General features: G+C 40.6%; 1 protein-coding gene across 5 annotated transcripts in view; it reads left to right on the top strand.

Annotated features, from left to right (window-relative positions):
* INTS4 (integrator complex subunit 4) overlaps positions 1 to 26,630 on the top strand; it is a 115,024-nt gene that overhangs the window by 50,965 nt on the left and 37,429 nt on the right. For 4 of the 5 annotated variants that reach the window (XM_054437843.2, XM_063672099.1, XM_063672101.1 and 1 more), the window contains 7 exons: positions 2,668 to 2,739; positions 5,085 to 5,259; positions 13,835 to 14,040; positions 17,486 to 17,628; positions 19,920 to 20,035; positions 20,909 to 21,042; positions 23,312 to 23,469. In XM_054437843.2, the coding sequence (XP_054293818.2) occupies positions 2,668 to 2,739; positions 5,085 to 5,259; positions 13,835 to 14,040; positions 17,486 to 17,628; positions 19,920 to 20,035; positions 20,909 to 21,042; positions 23,312 to 23,469 (1,004 nt within the window). The remainder of the gene's footprint in view (positions 1 to 2,667; positions 2,740 to 5,084; positions 5,260 to 13,834; positions 14,041 to 17,485; positions 17,629 to 19,919; positions 20,036 to 20,908; positions 21,043 to 23,311; positions 23,470 to 26,630) is intronic. The other variant, XM_063672098.1, reaches the window with a different exon arrangement.

The raw sequence follows: 26,630 nt of genomic DNA, 5'->3' as shown, positions 1-26,630 counted from the left end.
GTTATAGACTTTTATGCCTGTAAGTCTGCCCATGACTGGTCTTTCCCAGGGTAAATGCAGATATTCCTAGTTAGTGGCAGTTTTATGTCTGATGTACTTATCACCTAGTTGCACAGACTTATGTTATTTACACCAGTTGAGCAGTTTTTGCTCTTAAAGTAGGTGTGATAATTGTTAAATATCTTGTATCTAAATTTCACATACATTTAGTAAGGCTCTCTAGTGAAATGGTTTTCTCAGTGTTAAGTAAGGTTTTCATAGCATTAACTACCTAAATTTAGGTTGTTAAGTAGTGCTAGTAGTACAGTTGGAGAGATTCCGTCTTAATCTAAACATATTTGTCTGGTTAAAGTATACCAGAATGTAGCTTTTTTTCTCATTGGTGTGGTGCACTTTATAATGAACTCATTATCTTTTTGGTCCAAATCTATTTCTCTATGTTTTCGTAAATGATACTATCATCTGCTAAGTCATGAACCAGAGGAATTTGGGAATAGTTTTTCTATGTCTCACATCCATTGAGTCGCAACTCATATCAGTTCTTCCTTCTTGACATCCCCTAAATCCATCCCTTCTCCATTTCCACTGGTCCTGCAGTAATAGACATCTCACCGTTTTTCAAGTGGATTATTATGTTATAGGACCCTTTGTGTTTGTGGACTTAAAATGGAAAGCTTCACCTATTCTTAGGTGACATTGAAAATTTATTTCAAGTAATGATATTTAATTTTGGGGAGCACAAATTTGCATAGTACTCCCTCTGTGCTGCTGCGTTGGATGAGCGTGCAGCTGAGGGCATTGGAGGAGGACACTGGGAACTATGGATGAAGCAACTTACTGTGAAGTCAATGAAAACTTTTATTCTAGTAGAAAAAAGCCAACAGCTAATGCTGGTGGTAAAACTAGAAAGAGATTTAGGAGGTCTTAAGCGTTTATAGTTCTTATTTATAAAATTGTTGTTTGGATTTAAAAAATGGATGTTAGATATGACATTGGCTCAGATCTATGTAACAAAAGAAAAAGTGGTTTTGAAACTACTTTAGTCAAAATAGTACAGCAGTTGTTTTTGTGGAATCATAGGAAAGGTGTTAACTTGAGTAAGGACATTCCCCAGGAACACGTAATTTTCTATGGAAAATTTGATTAGAGAAAAGATCTGAGCCTGTATAAGCATTTCCGCATTTATTAACTTAGGAATTAGAGAAGATCTCAGATAAATTTCTTAATGTCTAGGACCTGCTCCAACAGCCTCTGAAACTGGTCTTTTTGCTTTCATTTTGATTCCTTATGGTCCATTAGTCATACTGTTGCAAGATGGGCTTTATGAAATATAAATCTATGTTCTCCCTTACTTGAAATGAGTAAGTTGCCTAATCTCAGCCTCAGTTCTCATCTAGAAAATGGGGATGAGAGGTATATGGGATTATTGGGAAGAATAAATTGGAAAAATATAAGTAAAATATTTTATACATTGTTGAGCTCATTAGATGTTTAACAGGGATTATGTAATAATTATTTATTAGGCAAACCCCTTACTATGGCAAATAAGGCTCTTTGTTACCTATCTGTACTGCCTCATTTTCAGGAGCCCTATCTTATGTTCCATTCGTAAAACCACTTAATATTTCCCACTTGGCATTTGCACTGTAATTTTCATTTCTCCAAGTATACCTCTCCCTGCCTGTACCTTAATACTGCTTGTTCTCTCCATTCCCATGGCATCATTCGTAGATGTGTATTACAGCATTTCATACCATATTGCAGTAATCTCTTTTCTTGTCAGTTTCCCCTACTAGTCTGTGAGATTGTTGAGTGTACAGCTGTTGTCTTTTTATTTTTGTATTCTTGTTCCTGGTAACTGTAGACATATAATTGAATGGTTGCTAAATATTTGTTTAATTGAATGGAACAGATGAGTGGAAAGAAGAATGAAAAGGAGCGGAGAGTAGTCGTTAAGGGAAAGGATTTTGGAGCCTGGATTTATCTCCTAGCTCTGGAATTTATTCTTTGTAACCATCAATGTGTTACTTAATCTTTTTGTGTCTTTTCTCCATGTATAAAATGGGACTAATATAGTATTTACTTCTTAGGGTTATAGTGAGGATTTAAATGAGTTAATATATGTCTAAAGCCCTTACAATAGTACATGACACATAGTGGCTGGGCGTGGTGGCTCACGCCTGTAATCCCAGCAATTTGGGAGGCCGACGCAGGCAGATCACCTGAGGTCAGGAGTTTGAGACTACCCTGCTTAACATGGCGAAACCCCGTCTCTACTAAAAATACAAAAAATTAGCTGGGCATGGTGGCAGGCACCTGTAATCCCAGCTACTCAGGAGGCTGAGGCAGGAGAATCGCTTGAACCTGGGAGGCGGAAGTTGCAATGAGCTCAGATCATGTCACTGCACTCCAGCCTAGGTGACAAGAGCAAAACTCCATCTCAGGAAAAAAAAAAAAAAAGCACAGTACGTGACACATAGTAAGCTCCATTTAGGTGTTAGCTGCTGCTAATATTTTTATTTTCCTGATGATTCAGAACCCATAGCATCTTTACTGTCATGAATAATATTATCTTTATGCACTTAAATTGGCTATAGACTCTGAATTTTAAGATAATGTTCAAATCATAAAAGTTGTTTTATATGCTCTGGATTTTTCTTTTTATAGGGCTCTATGGAGCAAGTCAGTTCTCATTTCTTGGAGCAGACCCTTGACAAGAAGCTGATGTCAGATCTGAGGGTACCTTTTATTCTTTGTTGTTTAAAATGGGTTTCTGTAACCAATGTAGGGGGTAGTATGCTGAGTTGTGTTGATTAACTTAGCAGCATTTGTTAAATTAACGTATGATAACTATATTACATTTTAATTTAAAATCTTAGTAAATTGAAGCAAATAACAAGTGACTTCATTAAATTTTGTATTATTGTAATGAAATACTTTGCACAGGTTATGCTTTACAAAAAAGAGGCAAGATTAATTTTCTAAGCCAGGTGCAGTGGCTCACACCTGTAATCCCAGCACTTTGGGAGGCTGAGGCAGGTGGATCACTTGCGGCCAGGAGTTTGAGACCAGCCCGGCCAACATGATGAACCCCGTCTCAACTAAAAAACAAAAATTAGCTGGGTGTGGTAGCATGCGCCTGTAGTCCCAGCTACTTGGGTGACTGAGGCAGAGAATCACTTGAACCCTGGAGACCAGAGGTTGCAGTGAGCCGAGATCGCACCACTGCACTCCAGCCTGGGCAACAGAGTGGGACTCTGTCTCAAAAAAAAAACCCAAAAAACAACAAAAAAACCCCCAGAAAACCCCAAAAGATTAATTTTCTATTTGTTAGGAACTACAAAGGCCCATTCTCATTTTGTGAGATGGTATGACATTTTAGGACTCCTTTTCAGCAGCAGTTACCATGGAAGAGTAAGTAAAGCCTTTCTCCAAACAGTAACAAAATAACCCCCACCCCACGCCATTTTTTCTCCTTTTTTTTTGAAACAGGGTCTCACTGTATTGCCCAGACTGGAATGCAGTGGCACAATCATTGCTCAATGCAGCTTTGATCTCCTGGGCTCAAGCATTCCTCCCACCTCACCCTCCTGAGTAGCTGGGACTACAGGCATACCTCACCATGCCCAGCTAATTTTTTTTTATCTTTAGTAGAGATGAGGTCTTGCTGTGTTCCTCATGCTGATCTTGAACTCCTGAGCCCAAGCAATCTTCTTGCCTCTGCCTCCCAAAGTGCTGGGATTACAGATGTGAGCCATTGTGCCCGGCCCCAACTGCCTCTTATGAAATGCCCTTAAGCTTTGATTGTGATGGTTCACTAACATGGTTTGCAGAACCAAATTTGAGTCTGAGAAAATAATATGTACATTCATTGTTAGTACCTCAATTTCGAAATTATAAAAGTGATATTATAGAGTTGTAGAATTTTTGATAAGGGAAAGGAAAACAATTTACCCATATGCCTGCTACCCTAATATAATGACTTTGGTCATTTTGGTATATGTCTCTTAGCTCTTTTTCTGGTGCATGTTTTTGTTTGTTTGTTTGTTTGTTTTGTTTTGTTTTGTTTGAGACAGGGTCTCACTCTGTCGCCCAGGCTGGAGTGCACTGGTGCGATCTTGGTTCACTGCAACCTCTGCCTCCCGGGCTCAAGTGATCCTCTCACCTCGGCCTCCTGAGTAGCTGGGACTACAGGTGTGTACCACCACACCCGGCTAATTTTTTGTAGTTTTTTAGAGATGGGGTTTCATGAGAGGCTGATGTATAAAGCAGAGTGCCAGGTCATTCATTAGTGATGAGAACCATAACTGTCAAGTGGACTGGATACACCAACCAGTATATTCCACCTTAGGCAATCTCTGTGTAAAGTGAGTTTACTAGATTATTTAGTGACTGTACTGTAGCTGAAATAGAACGCAATGTTGCCAAATAGAAAAATACTTTTACTGGGACTGAAGATAATTTTTTTTTTTGAGGCGGAGTCTCGCTCTGTTGCCAGGCTGGAGTGCAGTGGCATGATCTCGGCTCACTGCAACCTCCGCCTCCCGGTGGGACTACAGGCATGTGCCACCACGCCCAGCTAATTTTTGTACTTTTAGTAGAGATGGAGTTTCACCATGTTGGCCAGGATGGTCTCAATCTCCTGACCTCATGATCAGCCTGCCTTGGCCTCCCAAAGTACTGGGATTACAGGCGTGAGCCACCTGCTCCCTGCCCGATAATTGTTTTCTTAGAGTCAATGTATTGTCTACCCAAAATGGTTTTTGGAGGGGCACTGCCATAGTTTGCCTCTCTGGCTCTCTCTTTCCTATGTTGCTGCCACAGCAAACATAACCAACTTTCTTAACACATTCTTCAGCTATCTTTATCCTCTTTAATTAGGTACTTTCAGCTATTATAGACCAGCAAGGCTTTGGTTTCATTTTAAGTTGAATTTGCATTTCTCTTATATGAACCACTGATAATTTTTACAAACATAACTCTCAAAGAGCAGTTTTATTTTCTGCCTTCCCATGTTCTCAGGGTTCATCTTAGTGTTCCTTCATGAACCTCCTACAATTGGTAATTATTGTTGTCCTCTGCAGAGGAAACGTACTGCACATGAGCGTGCCAAGGAACTTTACAGTTCAGGGGAGTTTTCCAGTGGCAGAAAGTGGGGAGATGATGCTCCCAAGGAAGAAGTAGATACCGGAGCTGTGAACTTGATTGAGTCAGGAGCTTGTGGAGCTTTTGTTCATGGGTTGGAAGATGAGATGTATGGTAAGTATGACTGTATAATAGCAATAGCACTCTTTAAGTGACTGCTGTGTGTCAGGCATTGTACTGGGTGATACACATGTATCGTTTCATTTAGTCCTCACAGTAACTCTGGGAAGTACTTACTATGCTTTTTATTTTACACACAGAAGAGACTGAGGCCCCAGTAGTATGAGATAATGGTAAAGAGCAAGAGATTTGGGTTCAGTCAATCTATATTTAAATTCCAGCATTTTTATAAAACAGGGACAATAATAACTATCTTTCTGAGTTGTGAGAATTAACTGAGGTTCTGTATACATAAAGCACTTGGCATAATACATGTGCCTATTTATAATAAGCACTTAATAATTGGTAATTAAAATTGATATTAATAAAAATAATAACTTGATATTACTTACCCAGCTAGTAAGAGACAGAGCAAGATTTAAACCTAGGTATGTCTGACTGCCAAACCTTTGTATACTGATGAATATTTTATTTCACCTTCATTTTTGAAAGATATTTTTGGGCCAGGCGTGGTGGTTCACACCTGTAATCCCAGCACTTTGGGAGGCTGAGGCTGGAGGATCACTTGAGGCCAGGAATTCAAGACCAGCCTAGTTAACATGGTGAAACCCTGGATCTACTGAAACTACAAAAAATAGCTGGTATGGTGGCATGCACCTGTAATCTCAGCTACTACAGAGGCTCAGACAGAAGAATCACTTGAACTCAGGAGGCAGAGGTTGCAGTGAGCTGAGATAGTGCCACTGCACTCCAGCCTGGGCAAGCAACAGAGCAAAACTCTGTCTCAAAAAATAAATACATAAATAAATAAATATAGAAAGATATTTTTGTGGGAATACAATTCTAGATTAATAAGTTTTTTTTTTTTCCAAGAGTCTTTTCTATTTTTTGAGACAGGGTCTCACTCTGTCACCCAGGCTAGAGTGTAGTGGTGTGATCACAGCTCACTGAAGCCTTGACTTCCTGGACCCAAGCAATCCTCCCACCTCAGCCTCTCAAGTAGCTGGGACCAGAAGCACGTGTCACCATGCCCGGCTAATTTTTTAATTTTTTGTAGAGACACGGCCTCCCTATATTGTCCAAGCCAGTCTTGAACTCCTGGGCTCAAGTGATCCTTTTGCCTTGGCCTCCTAAAGTGTTGAGATTGCGGGCGTGAGCCACTGTGTGTGGCCTCTACCAGTCTTTTAATGATATTGCTCCATAGTTTTCTGTTGAGAAATCTGCTGTCATTTTTATCTTCCTCTGTATATAATGTGTCTTTTTATCTCAAGCTGCTTTTAAGATTTCTCTTTATCGCTGGTTTTAAGCAATTTGATTATGATATGCCTGGGTGTAGTATAGTTCATGTCATGTTTCTTTTGTTTGGAGTTTGTTGAGCTTCTTGAATCAAATAGTTTTCATCACAGTTGGAAATTTTTTTTTTGCTATTATTTCTTTCTGTCTCTTTTTTCTTCGGGGGGTGGGGCGGGGGTAGAGTTTTGCCCAGGCTGAAGTGCAGTGGTGTGATCTCGGCTCACTGCAACCTCTGCGTCCTGGGTTCAGGCAATTCTCATGCTTCAGCCTCCCGAGTAGCTGGGACTGCAGGTGCCCGCCACCACTCTTGGCTAATTTTTGTATTTTTAGTAGAGACGGGGTTTTGCCATGCTGCCGAGGCTGGTCTCAAACTCCTGAGCTCAACTTATCTGCCCGCTTCAGCCTCCCAAAGTGCTGGGATTATAGGTGTGAGCCACCATACCCAGCCACTATTATTTTTTTAAATTTCTCTGACTCTACAGGCCCTTTGGCGACTTTCATTACACATGCATTAGGATACTGACATTATTTTACAGCTCACTGATGCTCTATTCTTCCTTCCTTCCTTCCTTCCCTCCTTCCTTTCTTTCTCCAGTTTTTATTTTCTCTTTGTGTTTGATTTTGGATAGTATCTATTGCTTTGTCTTTGAGTGTTGCAAGATATAATCTGATGTTAATCCCACCCAGTATATTTTTCATCTCAGACATGTAGTTTTTGTCTCTGGAAGTTTGATTAGAATTTGGGTTTTTTCCAACCTGGACCACATAAGGAGACCCTATCTCTACAAAAAATTTAAAATTAGCCAGACATAGTTGTGCATGCCTTTAGTCCCAGCTACTTGGGAGGCTGAGGCAGGAGGATTGCTTGAGCCCAGGAGTTAGAGGTTGCAGGGAGCCATGATCACACAAGTGCACTCCAGTCTGGGTGACAGAGCAAGACCCTGTCTCAAAAAAAAAGAAGAAAGAATTTGGATCTTTTTAGTATCTACCATGTCTTTCTTAACATACTTAACCTTTCCTCTAGCTTTGTCAACAGATAATATGTTTATAACTGTTTTACTATCCTTGTTTACTAGGACTATTATTTCTGTGATTCCTAGGTTGGTTTTGATTGATTTTTTTTTCCTCCGGTATTATATATTATTCCATCCTGTATGTATTCCATCCTGTGTCTTTTCATGTCTGATAATTTTTAATTGGATGCCAGACATTATAGATTTCACTTTATTGGATACTGAATATTATTTTATTCCTATAAATATTTTTGAGCTTTGTTCTGGGATCCATTTTTTCAGGTCTTATACTTTGTTAGGCAGGATTAGAGTAGCATTTAGCCTACAGCTTACTTTTCTCCACTAGTGAAGCAAAAAACTCTTCTTTTTCACTACTTGAAGCACAAAACCTCTTCTTTCCTTTTTTCTTTCTTTCTTTCTTTTTTTTTTTTTTTTTGAGGCAGGATCTTGCTCTGTTGCTCAGGCTGGAGTGCCAAAGTACAGTCACGGCTTGCTGCAGCCATGACCTCCTGGGCTCAAACGACCTTCCCACCTCAGCCTCCTGAGTAACTAGGACCACGGGTGGGCACCACCACACCTGTGTTTGTATTTTTTGTAGAGATGGGATTTTGCCATGTTGCCCAGGCCAGGCTTGAAGTCCTGGCCTCAAGCAATCCGGCCACCTCGGCCTCCCAGAGTTTTAGGATGACAGATGTAAGCCACCACACCTGGCTGCAAAATTCTTCTAAGTTAACTGTGGTTTTATAGGCCCTGTGTGACCTCTGGAGATTGTTTCCTCTCATTGTTTTGAGTGGTTCTTTTCCAAGCCTCAGATGGTCTCTGTCTCACAGATCAGAATTCAGCTGAAGACTTGAGGTGACCATCTGCAGATCTCCCAAGCTCTCTGTCTCTCTGTGTAGTTCTCTCCTTTCCAGTAATTTGCTCTATGAACTCTAGCCACATTGGACTTCCCAAACTCCTAGCTCAATCTTCTCAACTCAGGGAGAGAAGACCTAGTGCCTGGAGTCTCTCTAAACAGAATTGCTGTAATCATTGAGATCACCTCATTTATTTCCCATCACTCAGGGATTACAGTCCTTTATTGCCAGATGCCCAGTGTCTGGAATGCTGTTGTTTCATATATTTTGTCTCTGTCTCATCCTTGGAGGATAAAGCTGGTCTTCATTACTCCATCTTGTAATGGACGTCCTATAAAGCCCCTGTGATTTCCATATGCTATCTGTCTCACATAGATCTCAGAATTTCAGTGCTTAGAGATGATTGACTCCAGCCTCTTCATTATCAGCAAGGGTAACAGATCTGGTGAGGTAATGTTAATTGTCCACATTTTACAGTAAATTTGTGCCAGAGACCTGTGCCAGGTCTTAAAAATGCCTATAAAATCATACCTCAGGATAGAACTACTTCTTAGAAGGGCAAGAATATTATTAATGAAAGAAAGTTTTTCATCAGTAGGTGTAAGAATTGGGTTATCCTATCATTTGTTCTAAAATGTTCCATATGTATAGAAAGTAAATCCACCTCTGCTTTTTGATTCTCTATGAACTTAAAATATGAATTACAATTTAAATAATATTGGATAATAAGGAAGTTCAGTTATTAAAACCTATTTTACTCTAAAATGAGTAACTGAAACCTATTTTGTTTCTATTAGCATTTTTGCTTTGTTTAGTTTCTGCAACTGAATTTCATCACTTTTAACATTTATATGATTTAGTTATACAGTTTTCAGTTTGCCATTAAGATTTTTTAGATACTTTTTTTATACTTTTAAGTTCTGGGGTACATGTGCAGAACATGCAGGTTTGTTACATAGGTATACACACGTGCCATGGTGGTTTGCTGCACCTGTCAACCCATCATCTACATTAGGTATCTCTCCTAATGCTATCCCTCCCCTAGTCCCTCACCCCCTGACAGGCCCCAGTGTGTGATGCCCCCCCACCTTCAGTGTCCATGTGTTCTCATTGTTCACCTCCCACTTATGAGTGAGAACATGTGGTGTTTGGTTTTCTGTTCTTGTGTTAGTTTGCTGAGAATGATGGTTTCCAGCTTCATCCATGTCCCTGCAAAGAACATGAACTCATCCTTTTTTATGGCTGCATGGTATTCCATGGTGTATATGTGCCACATTTTCTTTATCCAGTCTATCATTGATGGGCCTTTGGGTTGGTTCCAAGTCTTTACTGTTGTGAATAGTGCTGCAATAAACGTATGTGTGCATGTGTTTTTATAGTAGAATGATTTATAATGCTTTGGGTATATGCCCAGTAGTGGGATTGCTGGGTCAAATGGTATTTCTGGTTCTAGCTCCTTGAGGAATCGCCACACTGTCTTCCACAATGGCTGAACTAATTTACAGTCCCACCAACAGTGTAAAAGTGTTCCTGTTTCTCCACATCTTCTCCAGCATCTGTTGTTTCCTGACTTTTTAATGATCGCCATTCTAACTGGTGTGAGATGGTATCTCATTGTGGTTTTGATTTGCATTTCTCTAATGACCAGTGATGATGAGCTTTTTTTCATATGTTTGTTGGTCGCGTAAATGTCTTCTTTTGAGAAGTGTTTGTTCATATCCTTTGCCCACTTTTTGATGGGGTCATGGTTTTTTTTTTTTTTTGTAAATTTGTTTAAGTTCCTTGTAGATTCTGGATATTAGCTCTTTGTCAGATGGATAGATTACAAAAATTTTCTCCCATTCTGTAGGTTGCTTGTTCACTCTGATGATAGTTTCTTTTGCTGTGCAGAAGCTCTTTCGTTTAATTAGATCCCATTTGTCAATTTTGGCTTCGTTGCCATTGCTTTTGGTGTTTTAGTCATGAAGTCTTTGCCCATGCCTGTGTCCTGAATGGTATTGCCTAGATTTTCTTCTAGGGTTTTTATGGTTTTAGGTCTTACGTTTAAGTCTTTAATCCGTCTTGAGTTAATTTTTGTATAAAGTGTAAGGAAGGGATCCAGTTTCAGTTTTCTGCATATGGCTAGCCAGTTTTCCCAACACCATTTATTAAATAGGGAATCCTTTCCTCATTGGTTGTTTTTGTCAGGTTTGTCAAAGATCAGATGGCTGTAGATGTGTGGTGTTATTTCTGAGGCCTCTATTCTGTTCCATTGGTCTGTATATCTGTTTTGGTACCAGTACTATGCTGTTTTGGTTACTGTAGCCTTGTAGTATAGTTTGAAGTCAGGTAGCGTGAGGCCTCCAGCTTTGTTCGTTTTGCTTAGAATTGTCTTGGCTATGCAGGCCCTTTTTTGGTTCCATACTAGTATATATATTTAAGGGGTACATGAGATGTTTTGATACAGGCAAGAAATATGAAATAATCACATCATATAGAATAGATATCCATCTCCTCAAGGATTTATCCTTCATGTTACAAATGTTATTAAGACGTAATCAAATTAAGTTTAAAAAGTGAGTATACCATAACCAGGTATCAGGTATGACAGCTTTCTAATTTTACCACATTTATACAATTCTGGGTAAATTTGGGTTTTAGGGGTGCATTGCTGGGAATGAAATGGAGCCTTATTTCACTGGCTGTTCACTCTAGTGTAGTGCCTCACATACTTCTAGTCTCCTAATTTATCAATCTTCTCCCTCCTTTTTGGGACTTTGTGCATGCAGCTTTTCTTCTAGAAAGGCCATTTTCTGTCTTTTGGCGTAGCAGCTCTTTTAGTTATTGTTTTTAGGGATGACGTATTACAGAAAGCCACCTCTGATCCCATTGATTGGGCTATATTTCTTCATATGCATTTTCTTACATTCCCTGTGCTTTTCCATGGCAACAGTCATCACTCTGTAATGCAATTAACTGTTCTTGTTTGTAAGCCTGGGGGATACTCTTGCTTTTGTTCATCTTTGTATCTTTAGTACTAAGTACAAACCTAATAGGTAGCAAAGTCTGGACCCAATTATACATGTGCAGATGCTGAGGATCAGTCTTTTTTAAAATATAGTAGATTCCTTTTCTCTGCTCTATACCCATAGGGAATCTGTGACATATTATTTATTTATTTTTAATTAACTTTTTTTATAAAGATGGGGTCTCACTATGTTGCCCAGGCTGGTGTTGAACTCCTGGGCTCAAGTGATCCTCCTGCCTTGGCCTCTCAAAGTGCTGGGATTACAGGTGTGACATGCCTGGCCGACATATCTTCAACATTCCAAAAAGTTCAGTGGAAAATGTCAGTTTTCTTGCTTATAGTCTGGCTGTTCAGGCAAAGTAAAATACCACATTTCTTTGCTTCTGCTTGGAACTGTATCAGCTGAGGTCACACTGATTATCTCTTTCTGATCAGAAGTTCCTTCCTGATTGCCTTGGTGGACTTGCAAAGGTTACATATGAGTCACTGTGGTGTGATGGATAAAATTCTAGGAGGAAGAGCCACCACATATTTGGGTTTATCTCTAGCTTGCCTTATAATTAGCAATTTCATGTTTAAATTATATTATTGTGAAGTGAAGAAAATTGTTCTCTTCTGATGAAAAGGAATTCATAACTACCAAGAAAAACCTGAATCATCTGTCTTTAATGTAGTAACTCTACTTTTAACATGTCTATAAAACCTTTCTTTATACAAAGAAGAAATTGTGTTTGTGACTTTAGGTACTTTTTGTTTTGTTTTGTTTTGGAATAGTCCATTATGTTACAGAAGCATGTGGGAATCGCTAGAAAAAAAACAACCATGTATAGAAGTCTTGTGAGCATTTTCTGTGTTTTACTCGTTTCTCATCTTTGTATCCTAGCCCTTAGTACTGCACCTAGCATATAGTATGTATTCAGGACCCACTTATTAGTGAATGAAGAAAGGGCTTCCTCGGATCAGTGGCTTTATTGCTTACATGTTCTGAGCATGCCAAGGGGTGGAAAACATGCCTCTCTTTTCAGGGTGCTTACAGAACCCAAACCTATACCCTAGGTGATACTTATTGAGCCCTTAAAATATGCCAGGCAGGGTCCCTATGTGCTTTACCTGTATTATCTCATTTAGTCCTAACAACTCTGTAACGAAATGAGTATTATCTCCATTTACCAGGTGAGAAATTTGAGGTGCCAGGAAGTTGAGTTACTTATTCAAGATCACCCTCCAACTTAGTGGAGGAATCATTCACTACAGTTTGCTCTGAGACCTCTATCATTCCAAGCATGTATCTTTAACCACTATATGATTTTAGCTTACAATCAACAGACCTGAGTATTGGTCCTATTCCTGCCCTCATTCACTTTGAGGCAAGTTAATCCACGTTGCTGAATCTTACCTCTAAAATTGGAACAATGATATTTAGTCTACTTTAATCTTAATAATAATGATAACATTATTTACTAACTGACTTTTTAAAAAGTATTGTGGTTGGAATACTGAGATAAGTAAGACAATTTAATTTTCAAGAAGTTAATGTAGACAGACATGTGACTTCATCACACATATGTGGAGTCAGATTTAAGCCATAGTCCTTGTGATACTAAAGTCCATGTTCTTAGATCGACGTTAAGGTGGGTGGTATGTGAAACTGTGGGCGTAGAGATCTCCCAGGGAGAATTTATAGAATGAGAGGAGTAGAGAATAGAAGACAGCCTGAAGGAGAAGGAATCCATCTTGGACTTTTCCCATGGCTCTTAATTTGATATGAGTTACTTTATATATATATAAAATATGGGGCTTCAGTGTGTTGCTCAGGTCGTGTTCCTCCACCTCAGCTTCCTAAGTAGCTGGGACTTTGGTGTATGGCACTGCACCTGGCTGATGTGCAGGTTTTGTTTTTTGTTTTTGGAATTTTTTTTTTTTTTTTGAAGACAGGGGCCCACTCTGTCACCAGAATGGAGTATAGTGGCACGATCATGGCTCACTGCAGCCTCAAACTCCTGGGCACAAGTGATCTTCCTGCCTCAGCCTCCCGAGTAGATGGGACTATAGGCGTGCGCCACCACACTGAGCTAATTTGTTTTTTTGTGTTTTGTTTTGAGATAGGGTCTCGTTCTGTCACCAGGCTGGAGTGCAGTGGCACAACCTTGGCTCACTGTAATTTCTGCCTCCCAGGCTCAAGTGATCCTCCCATCTCAGCCTCCCAAGTAGCTGAGACAACAGGCACACACTACCACACCCAGCTAATTTTTTAATATTTTTGGTAGAAACAGAGTTTTACCACGTTGCATAGGCAGGCTCAAGTGATCTGCCTACCTTGGCCTCCCAAAGTGTTGGGATTACAGGCGTGAGCCACTGTGCCCAGCCTGATATGCAGTTTTATTTGTTCTTTTTTCTAGAGGTTCGTATTGCTGCTGTGGAGGCCCTTTGCATGTTGGCCCAGTCTTCACCCTCTTTTGCTGAGAAGTGCCTTGATTTCCTAGTTGACATGTTCAACGATGAAATTGAGGAAGTACGTCTGCAGTCCATACATACCATGAGAAAAATCTCTAACAACATCACCCTCCGAGAAGATCAGCTTGACACTGTCCTAGCTGTGCTAGAGGTGAGTGTTTCTAATGTGTTACTCATTTCTTCATCCCTCACCCCCCTGTTAAAATCAGGTATTGTGCTAGGCATTGGTGACAGAACAGTATGTCAGGCAGCACAGTTCTGTTTTCTCACTATACCCCTCCCCTAAGATGGAAGAAATTGACTGTGAAACAGGAAATTTGAATAAGCTTGGTCCTTCTGTGATCAAGAAAGGATAGGATGCCTAGGGAATACATAATGTCTAACCTGAATTGGCTGAGGTGAGGTTGGGAAGAAGGAGGAAGTGCTGTAGTGGACACTTGAAGGAGGAGTAGGACTTAACTAGGCTTTTTTTTTCCTTCTTCTTTTGAGACAGGGTCTCACTCTGTCACTCAAGCTGAAGTGCATCTTTTTTAAAGGAGAAGTGACACTGGTGGTAGGATGAAAGGGTACCAGACAGAGGGAGCAATGTCTAAAGATGTAGAGATAAGACAGAATATGATATAGTCAAGGAACTAAAAAGAGTTTATTATAATGATAGCGTAGAGTTGAACAGATGGAAGAGTGGAGGAAGTGGCTATAGATAAGGTAGGGGCTAAATAATGAAGAGTTCTTTTGAACCTTTAATTTGATTTTATTCTTGTAGTGAATCATATGCTGTTATAGCAGCAAGTGCTCTTAGGGATTGATTCATTCAACCCTGGGAATTTTATAGAGAAAAAAATAAGTTGTCTGAGTTAGTGGCTGAACCAGAATGTAAACACAGAGTTGCTTCCCAGGCCGTACAGCTCTAGGTGGTTCTTGTATTATTTTTCTAAAATGTCTGGATTTTAATTGCAACTACTGAAGTTCTTCAGAGTATTCATAAATGGGGTTTTGCCTCTAGTTTCCTTTTTTGGGGAAGATGGGGTTCAGATGTGAAAGGGATAGTAATTAGGTACTTAGTTTTTAGAACACTTGTAACAGATTTCTACTGCGTACTTTAAAGAATAGCTGGTGCTTTGATTTTGAAGGTCCCTACCATTCTCTCAGCTGCTTAGCACTTCTACTAAGATTTTTCCTGAATTATAAATCTTTATAATTTTTTCATGTATGTTTTCCTAAAAATAAGTTTACATTCTATGTGTGGTTCTTCATGGGTGGCCTCATACATAGCCTAGCCAATCCTTTCCTTTTTAGCTTTCTTTCCCACCATTCCTCACCTTGAACTTTATGCTGAAGTCACTTTCCTACACATATTGCTTTTCCTCACAATTTTACCTTCAATGTAATTTTCCCCCTCAGATTGCAAAACTGCCACTTTAACCCAGGAGACGTCCACTTATTCCCACAGCCTATATTAGGTAACATATCCAGGAAGCCTTCCCTAACTGTTACTCCCAGCCCTGGGTGGCTAAATGCCACCACTCTATTCCCATAGCACCCTGTGTATACTACTCTAGCATTTTTCAGTAATTCTCTATTTCGTAAGACTGTGAGCTCCTCAAGGTGTCGTGACTTTTCTCTTTTGTTTTCCTTTCCTTTCCTTTTTCCTTTCCTTTCCTTTTTTTTTTTTTTTTTTTTTTTTGAGGCTGTCTCTCGCTCTGTCCCCTAGGCTGGAGTGCGGTGGTGCGATCTTGGCTTACTGCAACCTTCACCTCCTGGGTTCAAGCAGTTCTCCTGCCTCAGTCTCCCGAGTAGCTGGGATTACAGGCACGCACCACAGTACTAATTTTTGGAATTTTTTTTTTTAGTAGAGATGGTGTTTCACCATATTGGCCAGGCTGGTCTTGAACTCCTGACCTCAAGTGATCCACCCACCTTGGCCTCCCAAAGTGCTGGGATTATGGTGTGAGCCACCGTGCTCGGCTGACTCTTCATTTTTTTATTACCAATGTCTTGCAGCAGTGTCTGGCACAATTGGGTGCTCGGTAAGTGTTTGCTGAGTAGCTGAGCTATGTTCCAAGCTACGTTTTGATGTACAGAATTGTTCACAGGTATGCTTATTTGTGAGTACTTATGTACATAACTCACAAAGAATCCTTGCCTTTTAATTCTTTTCAGGAGTTCAGACCCATATAAACTTACAGTAGACTATTCTTCCACCATGCTGTGCACTGCTCCCTTATATTTTCTGTGTCACTGTGCTTCGTTGCTTTGAGCCTTACCTTGCTGACCCTTCCAGCTGGAATTTGCCTTTTTTTTTTTCCTGCTATGTCAAGATCCTACCCTGCCTAGAAAAATTCACTTCTTTATTCAACAAGCACTGTGTATGCATTAGAAATATAGGGATATCAAAACAGACAGGCTCCCTGCTGTCATAAAACTTATATTCTAAAGAGAGGTGGAGTAAACAAACAAAATGATTTCAGATGGTATAAATGTTATGCAGAAGATAAACAGTATGATGGAGGAATGGGGGATTTCTCTGTAATTTGAGTGGTTAGTAAAGACTTTCTGAGATGATGTTCAAGTTGAGTCTTGAATGATAAACAGAAGCTAGCTATGTGAAGACTGGGAGAATAACTTCAGGTAGAGGCAACAGCTAGTGGGAAGGCTCTAAAACACAAGTGAGCTTTGTTGTGTTTGCAGAATAGAGAGAAAGCTAGTAGGAGTGAACCACAGTGAGAAGGTAGAAATGTGGCATGAGATGAAGTCTGAGAGGGATTAGGGACAGGTGGAGAGCCTTGTAGGCCATTTTAAGATGTCTGGATTTTATTCTAACATTATGGAAAACTGTTGCAGAATTTTATGGATAGGAGTGACATTTCGATTTGCCTCTCTTTTAATATTTCTCATTCTTGAAATCTTGAAATTCACATCAGATAGATTGACTCTTTCCCTCACTCCTCCATTTAACACATACAGGTATACCTCTCTTTATTGGGCTTTGCAGATATTGTGTTTTTTGAATAAATTGAGAGATTGCGGCAACCATGCATTGAGCAAGTCTATCGGTGCCATTTTTCCAATAGCATGTGCTCACTTTATGTCTGTGTCACATTTTGGTAATTCTTGCAATATTTCAACCTTTTTCATTATTATATCTGTTACAGTGATCTGTGATCAGTGATCTTTGATGTTACTGTTGTAATTGTTTTGGGATGCCACAAACTGTGCCTGTATAAGATGGCAAACTTAATAAGTGTGTGTGTTCTGAGTGTTCTGCTAACTAGCCATTCCCAGCCTCTCTCTTAGCCTTTCTTCTTAGCCTGTCCTTTTTCCTAGTTGCAAAAAGGCTCTTGTACCTTCAGCATCATGACTGAGTTCCAGATAGGATGGAAAAGGAAGGTTAAAGAACAAAGGGGACAAAGCTACTGCCTCTGGTCCTTTATCAATAAAATGAGAGATTATTTCAGGAATTTCAGCCAAAAAACTTCCACATACTTTGTTACATGGCCACCCTAGATGGGAAGGTGGCTGGGGAGAAGGGGATGGTAGATAGAGGCTGAGTCTGCTAACCAACAGTAACTACTATTATTATTACTTTTTTTTAAAAGGATTCATCCAGAGATATTCGAGAGGCTCTTCATGAACTCTTATGCTGTACTAATGTTTCAACCAAAGAAGGGATTCATCTTGCATTGGTGGAGCTGCTGAAAAATTTAACCAAGTACCCTACTGATAGGGACTCCATATGGAAGTAATGACTTTTTTGCCCATTTACTCATTGAGTCCCATAATGTGGTAAATGTACAATGCTGACATTTGTTCCGTCCTTATAGATTGAGGATAGTATGGCCCTGAATTTTGCCTTTACTTTAGAAACCTGATTCAACTTAACCAAACTCTCAGCAATCTGATTCCTAAGCTGAGTATCACATTTTAGATTACTTACTAATTTGTGCATCTATCCACCTAGCAAATGTTATATGCCTGCTGTGTGCTGACTATGCACCAACCCTTGTGGTAGCTGTTACAAGTATAGAAATAAATTAATTAGATTTCCTCTTTCTCCTATATAGTGGTTTGTTTAGTTATGTTTTTTTTTTTGTTTTTTTTTTTTTTGAGACGGAGTCTTGCTCTGTCACCCTGACTAGAATGCAGTGGTGTGATCTCAGCTCACTGCAACTTCTGCCTCCTGGGTTCAAGCGATTCTCCTGCCTCAGCCTCTTGAGTAACTGGGATTATAGGTGCACGCCACCATACCCAACTAATTTTTGTATTTTTTTTAGTAGAGATGGGGTTTTACCATGTTGGTTAGGCTGGTCTTGAACTCCTGACTTCAGGTGATCCACCTGCCCCGGCCTCCCAAAGTGCTGGAATTACAGGCATGAGCCACTGTGCTCGGCCTTATTATTTTTTATTCGTTAAGTTCTGGTTTAGAGGGTGCACTAAATTGGCCGGGTGCAGTGGCTCACGCCTATAATCCCAGCACTTTGGGAGGCTGGGGCGGGTGGATCACCTGAGGTCAGGATTTCAAGACCAGCCTGGCCAACATGGTGAAACCTCATCTCTACTAAAAATGCAAAAATCTGCCGGGCGTAGTGGCACATGTCTGTAATCCCAGCTGCTCAGGAGGCGAAGGCAGGAGAATTGGTTGAACACTGGAAGCAGAGGTTGCAGTGAGCCAAGATTGTGCCACTGCATGCCAGTCTGGGCAACAGAGCAAGACTCCATCTCAAAAAAAAAAAAAAACCATAAACAATAATAAAAATATATAATTACCTTGCTTGTATAGTTCCTTATAGTTTATAAAGGGCCCTCATGTAGTTATAATGGCTAACATTGAGTTCTTACTATGTGACAGACACTTTGCTAAGTACTTTATGTTAGTTATTTAATGCTTATAGCAACTCTATGAAGTAATGACTTTTAATCTCATTTTGTAGATGAAAAAATTTACTTGCATAAGGCTACTTAGTTTCAGACAGATCTGTGATTTCAGGACTTCACCCAGGATATCAATTAGAATGTTTTTGCCCACAAATAAAAAAGACAATCTGATTAAAAATATCTTAGCCAATAAGTCTGTTTTTTCATAACAAGAAGTCAGAAGGTTGGTTTCAGGATTGGTCATTCACCAGGTTACCAGGGCTCTCTTTGGTTTCTCTGCAGTTCTCTTGGCTTTTTTTTTTTTTTTTTTTTTTGAGACAGAGTCTCTCTTTATCGCCAGGGTGGAGTGCATTGGCATAATATCGGCTCACTGAACCTCCGCCTCCCAGGTTCAGGCGATTCTCCTGCCTCAGCCTCCCGAGTAGCTGGGACTACAGGCCCGTGCCACCATGCCCAGCTAATTTTTGTATTTTTAGTAGAGATGGGGTTTCACCATGTTGGCCAGGATGGTCTTGATCTCTTGACCTCCTGATCCAGCCACCTCGGCCTTGCAAAGTGTTGGGATTATAGGCGTGAGCCACCACACCCGGCTGGCTTTCTTCTCATAGTTGTAAGATGGCTGCCTCATAAGATAATATCTCAAGACAGAAAGGAACGGTCAGTCCGTTTCATGCATTGCTCTTTTGATTTGCAAAAACATCCCTGAGGAGCTCCCCAGCCAACATACTCTCGTGCTCCATTGTCTAGAACTGACTTACTTGCCTACCAGCAAACCAGTCACTGGAAAATGGGAATGGGATTGCCATGATGGGTTTAGACCAATAGTGGTTCAGCTCTTGGGCTGGACCTGCCTTTTCCGAGCACTTTGCTGCCTGCCTGATACCTGAGTAAAATCAGGGCTCTCTCAGGAAGAAAGTTGGGGGAAATGGCTGTTGGTTAAATAACCAGTTCTTTTATCTTTATAATAACCAGTTTTTTTAGATGAATTAACCGAGTTCCAGAATAACTGGGTGACTTATCTGAAGTCATAGAGTTAGCAAAAGTATATGGTTGAGAATTTCCAATTCCAGTTCAGGTTTTCTGATTCCAGTTCCTAGTACTTTTCAAAGGACTAACTTTACTAATTTGTTGATGTACATTCTTATTTGTTTGTTTCAGGTGCTTGAAGTTTCTGGGAAGTCGGCATCCAACCCTGGTGCTTCCTTTGGTGCCAGAGCTTCTGAGCACCCACCCATTTTTTGACACAGCTGAACCAGACATGGATGATCCAGCTTGTATCCTCTGTGCTTAGGATGGGCCCTGATGTGTTGGCAGGCAGCTTTGGCATCTCCTTCTGCAGTGTAGCTAGGGTGGTCTGAGTTTTCTTTTCTTTGTTTTCTTTTCTTTTTTTTTTTTGAAGACAGAATCTCATTCTGTCACCCGGGCTGGAGTGCAGTGGCCTGATCTCGGCTCACTGAAGCCTCTGCCTCTCAGGTTCAAGCAATTCTGCCTCAGCCTCCTGAGTAGCTGGGATTATAGGCGCCCGCTACCACACCCAGCTACTTTTTGTATTTTAGTAGAGACGGGGTATCACCATGTTGGCCAGGCTGGTCTCAAATTCCTAACCGGTTGCTTGGGCTAGAGTGCAGTGGCACCACCCCAGCTCACTGCAACCTCCGCCTCCCGGATTCAAATGATTCTCCTGCCTCAGCCTCCCAAGTAGCTGGGATTACAGGTGCCTGCCACCACTCCCGGCTAATTTTTATATTTTTAGTAGAGACGGGGTTTTACCTTGTTGCCCAGGCTGGTCTCAAACTCCTGGCCTCAAGTGATCCACCCGCCTCAGCCTCCCAAAGTGTTGGGATTACAGGCGTGAGCCACCATGCTTGGCCAGTATGTACTTTGATAGGCAATATAGTTGCTTACTTTATAGGCAAAATCATTTCCATTTTTTTGTATTCTTGGCAGTCTCTGGCATTTTTAAAAACCTTTGGTAATTGGGGGTGTGGGTGGAGTAGGGGAATGTATTTTGTTGTTTGTATTTGCATTTCTTTGATTATTAGAAAATCATAGTCTCTTGATGGAGATTTTGGAGGTGGAAAGTGAGAGTGCCAGATTCTGGCCAACCTTTTATACTTCCAAGTTTACTTAACCCAGTGATCTATCAGATATTGCAGTTTTGGTACTTATTTTCAATGCTGCTAAAACCTGTCCGACAATGCCAGCATTGTTCTCAGATCACACCTTCAGGCACTATGCCTACCTCCGAGACAGTCTTTCTCATCTTGTTCCTGCCTTGAGGGTATGTTGAAAACATCTGTTGTCCTTGTTTTTATTTTGCATGGGGTAGGGGTATTTTTGTTCATGTTTTCCTTTGAGATGGGGGTCTTGTTATGTTGCCCAGGGTGGTCTCAAACTCCTGGGCTTAAGCCATCCTCCTGGCTCAGCCTCCCAAGTCGCTGGGATTACAGGTACGCACCACTGTGTGCAGCTTGTTTTTGGCTTTTTATTTTTTGTGCTTTGTGGTTATTAAATAGTAGAAAGCAGTCCATATATTCTCTGAAAACTTGTTTGTTCATTCTCTTTCTCTCTTGGGCTCTTTGCCATTGTTTTATACTTTTGCTTTTGTATCTTTTACCTTTTAAGATGATTCATTTTTTTTGGTGTCCCTGGGTTATTGATATTAGGCAAGAAGAAAGGAACCTGGAACAATAGATTATATTTTAGATCAAGAATTTAAATTGTTATATATATATATATACACACACACACACACACACACATTTATTTATTTATTTATTTTTATTATTATTTATTTATTTTTATTATTATTACTTTTTGAGATGGAGTCTCGCTCTGTCGCCCAGGCTGAAGTGCAGTGGCGCGATCTCGGCTCACTGCAAGCTCCGCCTCCCGGGTTCACTCCATTCTCCTGCCTCAGCCTCCCAAGTAGCTGGGACTACAGGTGCCTGCCACCACGCCCGGCTAATTTTTTGTATTTTTAGTAGAGATGGGGTTTCACCGTGTTAGCCAGGATGGTCTTGATCTCCTGACCTCGTGATTTGCCTGCCTTGGCCTCCCAGAGTGCTGGGATTACAGGCGTGAGCCACCACACCCAGCCTAAATTGTTATATTTTAACAATTACATATAGCCATGATTCTCCACAAGTGCTTATTTTTAAAAAATAAAACCTTTACTATTTTTAAAACCTAGAGATATATAGAAGAAAATTTAAAAATAGATCATAATAATAATAGCAAACACTTCGTGAATGCTGTGGCCCAGGTACTCTTCCAATCTCTCTATTTGCATTAACTCATCCCTGCTTGGGTGACTCCAAATCACTTTATTTGGAATAATATGTGTTTATTTAGAGGAATATATATATATAAATATATATATAGTTAGAAAATTTAAACTTTATAGAAGATACAAAATGAGGCCAGGTGCGGTGGCTCATGCCTGTAATCTAACCATTTTGGGAGGCCGAGGTGGGTGGATCATCTGAGGTCAGGAGTTCATGACCAGCCTGGCCAACATGGTGAAACCTTGTCTCTACTAAAAATACAAAAATTAACTGGGCATGGTGGTGGGCACCTGTAGTCCCAGCTACTCGGGAAGCTGTGGCAGGAGAATTGCTTGAACCCAGGAGGCAGAGGTTGCAATGAGCCAAGATTGCGCCACTGCACTCCAGCCTGGGCGACAGAGCGAGACTCTGTCTCAGAAAAAAACAAAACAAGTGGATACAAAATGAAAAGTGAAATACTCTTTGCTCTCTCCTCCCCATCCATCTTAAAAGGTAACCACTTTTAACAGTAAGAATAAGTATATCTGAAGGGCTAGGCCAAAAATGAAAAAAAATTATTCTCATGAAAAAATTATATGCTATATAAATTTATTTGGGAATAAATCATTACTCTTCCTTCAAGTGAAAGATAAGATAGTGTTTTAAAGATAAATGTGGCCGGGTGCAGTGGCTCACACCTGTAATCCCAGCACTCTGGGTGGCTGAGGCAGGCGGATCACCTGTGGTTGGGAGTTCGAGACCAGCTTGACCAACATGGAGAAACCCTGTCTCTACTAAAAATACAAAATTAGCTGGGTGTGGGGGCGGCCACCTCTAATCCCAGCTACTCAGGAGGCTGAGGCAAGAGAATCGCTTGAACCTGGGAGGCGGAGGTTGCAGTGAGCCGAGACGGTACCATTGCACTCTGGGCAACAAGAGCGAAACTCTGTCTAAAAAAAAAAAAAATGTAACAACAGTTTAATTTTTAGTCTCCTTCCTATGGTTGGCCCATTTATTTCAGTTAGCAATAGAAAATATTACACCTTTCTGTTTTTCTCCTGGCAGCTGTGGCTGTATTGGGTAGACCATGTTTGCATTTTGTCTCTTTAACTCCCAATGTTGCTGAGGAAGGGGAGAAATGTTTTTTATAGAATCTCCTAGCCTTTTTTCCCCTTTGTTTTGTTCAGCTCACATTTTTAATGTGCTTTTATGTGTTTGTGTGTGTGTTACCAAAAGCTGAGCCACCAAACTTAATGACTCTATAATCCCATTGTGTTTGCTTAGTTACCAGGTAGAAAACTAGTGTCATCAGCTGTTTCTCCCAGCATAATACCTCAAGAGGATCCTTCTCAGCAGTTCCTGCAGCAGAGCCTTGAAAGAGTGTATAGTCTTCAGCACTTGGACCCTCAGGGAGCCCAGGAGCTGCTGGAATTCACCATCAGGTAGGGTAATCATCCCTTCATCTGACAGAGTTAGTGCTGTTACACTCAGCTTGACTGTTCTGAATTCTAGTGTTGGTTACTAGGCTTGATATTCTGACTCTGTTGGTCTACATTCACACACGGTTTTATGGTCTGTTTACATTTGGATTAGATTGTGGTTTGAACATATTTTTTAAAAGAGCTCTTTCTATTCATGACTCGATTGATGATTAGTACACAACAGAAATAGTTACAAAGAACCTGTTTTTAGTTTTTTAATTTTATATATTAGGATGAGTGACCAAAATGCAAAGTAACAGTGGCTAAAACAGGAGCAAAGTTTAATTCTTTCTCATAGGCAGGACAGGGCTGAGATGACCATCAGGGATCTAGGCTTGCTCATTCTTTTTTTTTTTTTTTTTTTTTGAGACAGGGTCTCACCATCACCCAGGCTGGAGTGCAGTGGCATAATATCAGCTCACTGCAACTGCAGCCTCCTGGGCTCAAGTGATTCTCCCACTTCAGCCTCCCAAGTAGCTGGGACCACAGGCATATGCCACCACGCCCGGCTAATTTTGGCTTTTTTTTTTTTTTTTGTAGAGTCGAGGTTTCACCATGGTGGCCAGGCCGGTCTCAAACTCCTGAGCTCAAGTGATCCTCCCGCCTCGGCCTCCCAAAGTGCTGGAGTTACAGGCGTGAGCCACTGTGCCTGGCTTAGGCTCATTCTTTCTTGTGTCTCCATCTTCTGCATCAAGCAACCTCTGCTTAACAATTCAGAATCTAACTGTCCCCCCTGTATTCCATCCTGTGGGGAAAAGAAAACGGGAAGAGAAAGGTATCATCTCCACCCTGTGGTTTGTTTAAAGACACTTCCTAAAAGTTGTACACTCTAATTTTACTTGCATTCCATTGACTAGAACTTAAGTCACATGGCCATCTCTCACTTCAAGGAGCGAGGACATGCAGTCTTTATTTTGGGTGACTAATGCCTGGTTTACATGTGATGACTCTAATACTCAGGAAGAATGGGAGAAAGATACTGGGGAACAACCAAAAGGCTCTGCCAGACCTTCCTCAAAATGGCCTGAATGATATGAAAAGAATTTAAACTCATTTGCTTTTAGCAAAAGCAGTATTGTTTGCTCTTAAAAGAGAAAAACATTATATCGGTCAGGTGCGGTGGCTCATGCCTGTAATCCCAGCACTTTGGGAGACCGAGGCGGGAGGATCACTTGAGGCTAGGAGTTCAAGACCAGCCCCGTTTAGTGAAACCCCATCTCCACTAAAAATACAAAAATTATCCGGGTGTGGTGGCACACGCCTGTAATCCCAGCTACTTGGGAGATTGAGGCACAAGAATCGCTTGAACTCGGGAGGTGGAGCTTGCAGTGAGCCAAGATCGCGCCACTGCACTGTAGTCTGGGCAACACAGTGAGACTCCATCTCAAAAAAAAAAAAGAAAAAAGAAAAATATTATATTATATCATTTGTATCTTGGTTGAGATCTCTTTTGATCTGCCTGGAAGAGTATTTGGTACCAGCCACATTCAGTTAATAATTTTTAGTGGGTGATTTCATTCCATACACTAAGAAACAAGCTCTGTGCTAGATACAGATCAGCTAGCTAGCATTCTGCCCTTAGAGAGCCCATGTAGACAAGATGGATATAGACAAAGACTTATGATGGTGGATAACAGCGCTTTGTACTTTGTTCATGCTTTCCTGTCCATTATTGCATCTTAACATGTTATAAAGCCAGCCAACTGAACCATCTCCAAGTTATGTTTTCCCATTATATTAGGTCATTCATTCACTTAGCAGCATTAACTATTTGTTTATTCTAATAAGCCAGTTGCTGAGGGTAGAGAGAAATAAGAAATGACATTTGTTCTTAAGGTACTCACTGTTTATTACAGGACCCAGAAGTCATCAATTTGATAAATGATACAGTGAAGAGAAGCATAGATGCTGTGGAAAAACAGATGAAAGTCCCTAACCCATCACAGTAGTGGTGGTGAGGGATGCTTCACAAAGGAGAAGATCCTTTAGCTAGTATGAAATGATAACTGAGCATGTTAGTTTTGTAGTCCATGTGCGGGAGAGAATTCCAACTTCAGCAGACATTAGAAGAGCTGGGAGACGTGAGGGAGAACAGCCTCCCAGAACTGCAGTGGTGTAGTATAGTGATTGAGTGAATGGAGCTTTGAAGGCAGACTCATTTTGGTTAACGTCTGAGCTAATACAGTCATGCACTGATTAACAGTGTTGTGGTGGTCCCATGATTATATTTTTACTGTACCTTTTTATGTTTAGATATACAGATATTTACCATTGTTTACCATGTTTACCAATATTTACCATTGTAACCAGTGTTACAGTTGCCTACAGTCTTTAGTACAGTAACATGCTGTACAGATTTGTAGCCTAGGAGCAACAGACTATACCATATAGCCTAGGTGTGTAGTAGGCGATACCATTTAGATTTGTGTAAATATACTCTATGGTGTTTGTGAGACAAAATCACATAACAGTGTATGTCTCAGAATGTATCTCCATCATTAAACAACACATGACTTGTAGTTGTTTGATCTTAGTCAAGTTTATTGCTCAGGGTTCATTTGCAGAAAACAAAAGAGGCTTTTAACTAATTTAAGCAGAAAGAATATGATTACAGAATGTTACATGGCTCACAGAGTTGTTGGGAAGGCTAAAGAAACAGACTAGGTGTTATATCCAGGAATGATTTCCAGAGCCACACAATGAGTGGGCCACCAAGGAGGCTGATGTTCCTGCTATGATCAGGAAAGCTGCCTATTGAGTCAGGATGCTACCAATAAAGCTGCTGGCTCCAGAACCGTGTCTTGCATTCTGCCTTTCTCCCCACTTAACATTGTTCCCTATGCAAAACTCATGTGAATGTGTTTGACTGTTAATAAATCATGTCTGGAACCTAGCTCAAGGGAATCTGAGAAATGCAGTTTTTAACTTTGCAGCTTACGTAGTCTAGGAAGATACAGTAGATGAAGATAGGAATACCACATGTGAGTGAGCCAAATCCAGTGTATGCCATAAGTACCAACTGCTGTTAGCTCCAGTTTACTCACCTGGGGGACTTGGTGACTTGCTGGGTGCAGGGGTGGGAGTGAGGAACTGAGAGATAAATGGGTGGTCTGATACTCTAG

The sequence above is a fragment of the Pongo pygmaeus genome, chromosome 9 (assembly GCF_028885625.2).
Source record: "Pongo pygmaeus isolate AG05252 chromosome 9, NHGRI_mPonPyg2-v2.0_pri, whole genome shotgun sequence".
Taxonomy (NCBI): Eukaryota; Metazoa; Chordata; class Mammalia; order Primates; family Hominidae; genus Pongo; species Pongo pygmaeus.
Note: the sequence above shows the minus strand (reverse complement) of the source record. Positions and strands in the feature narration are given on the sequence as shown.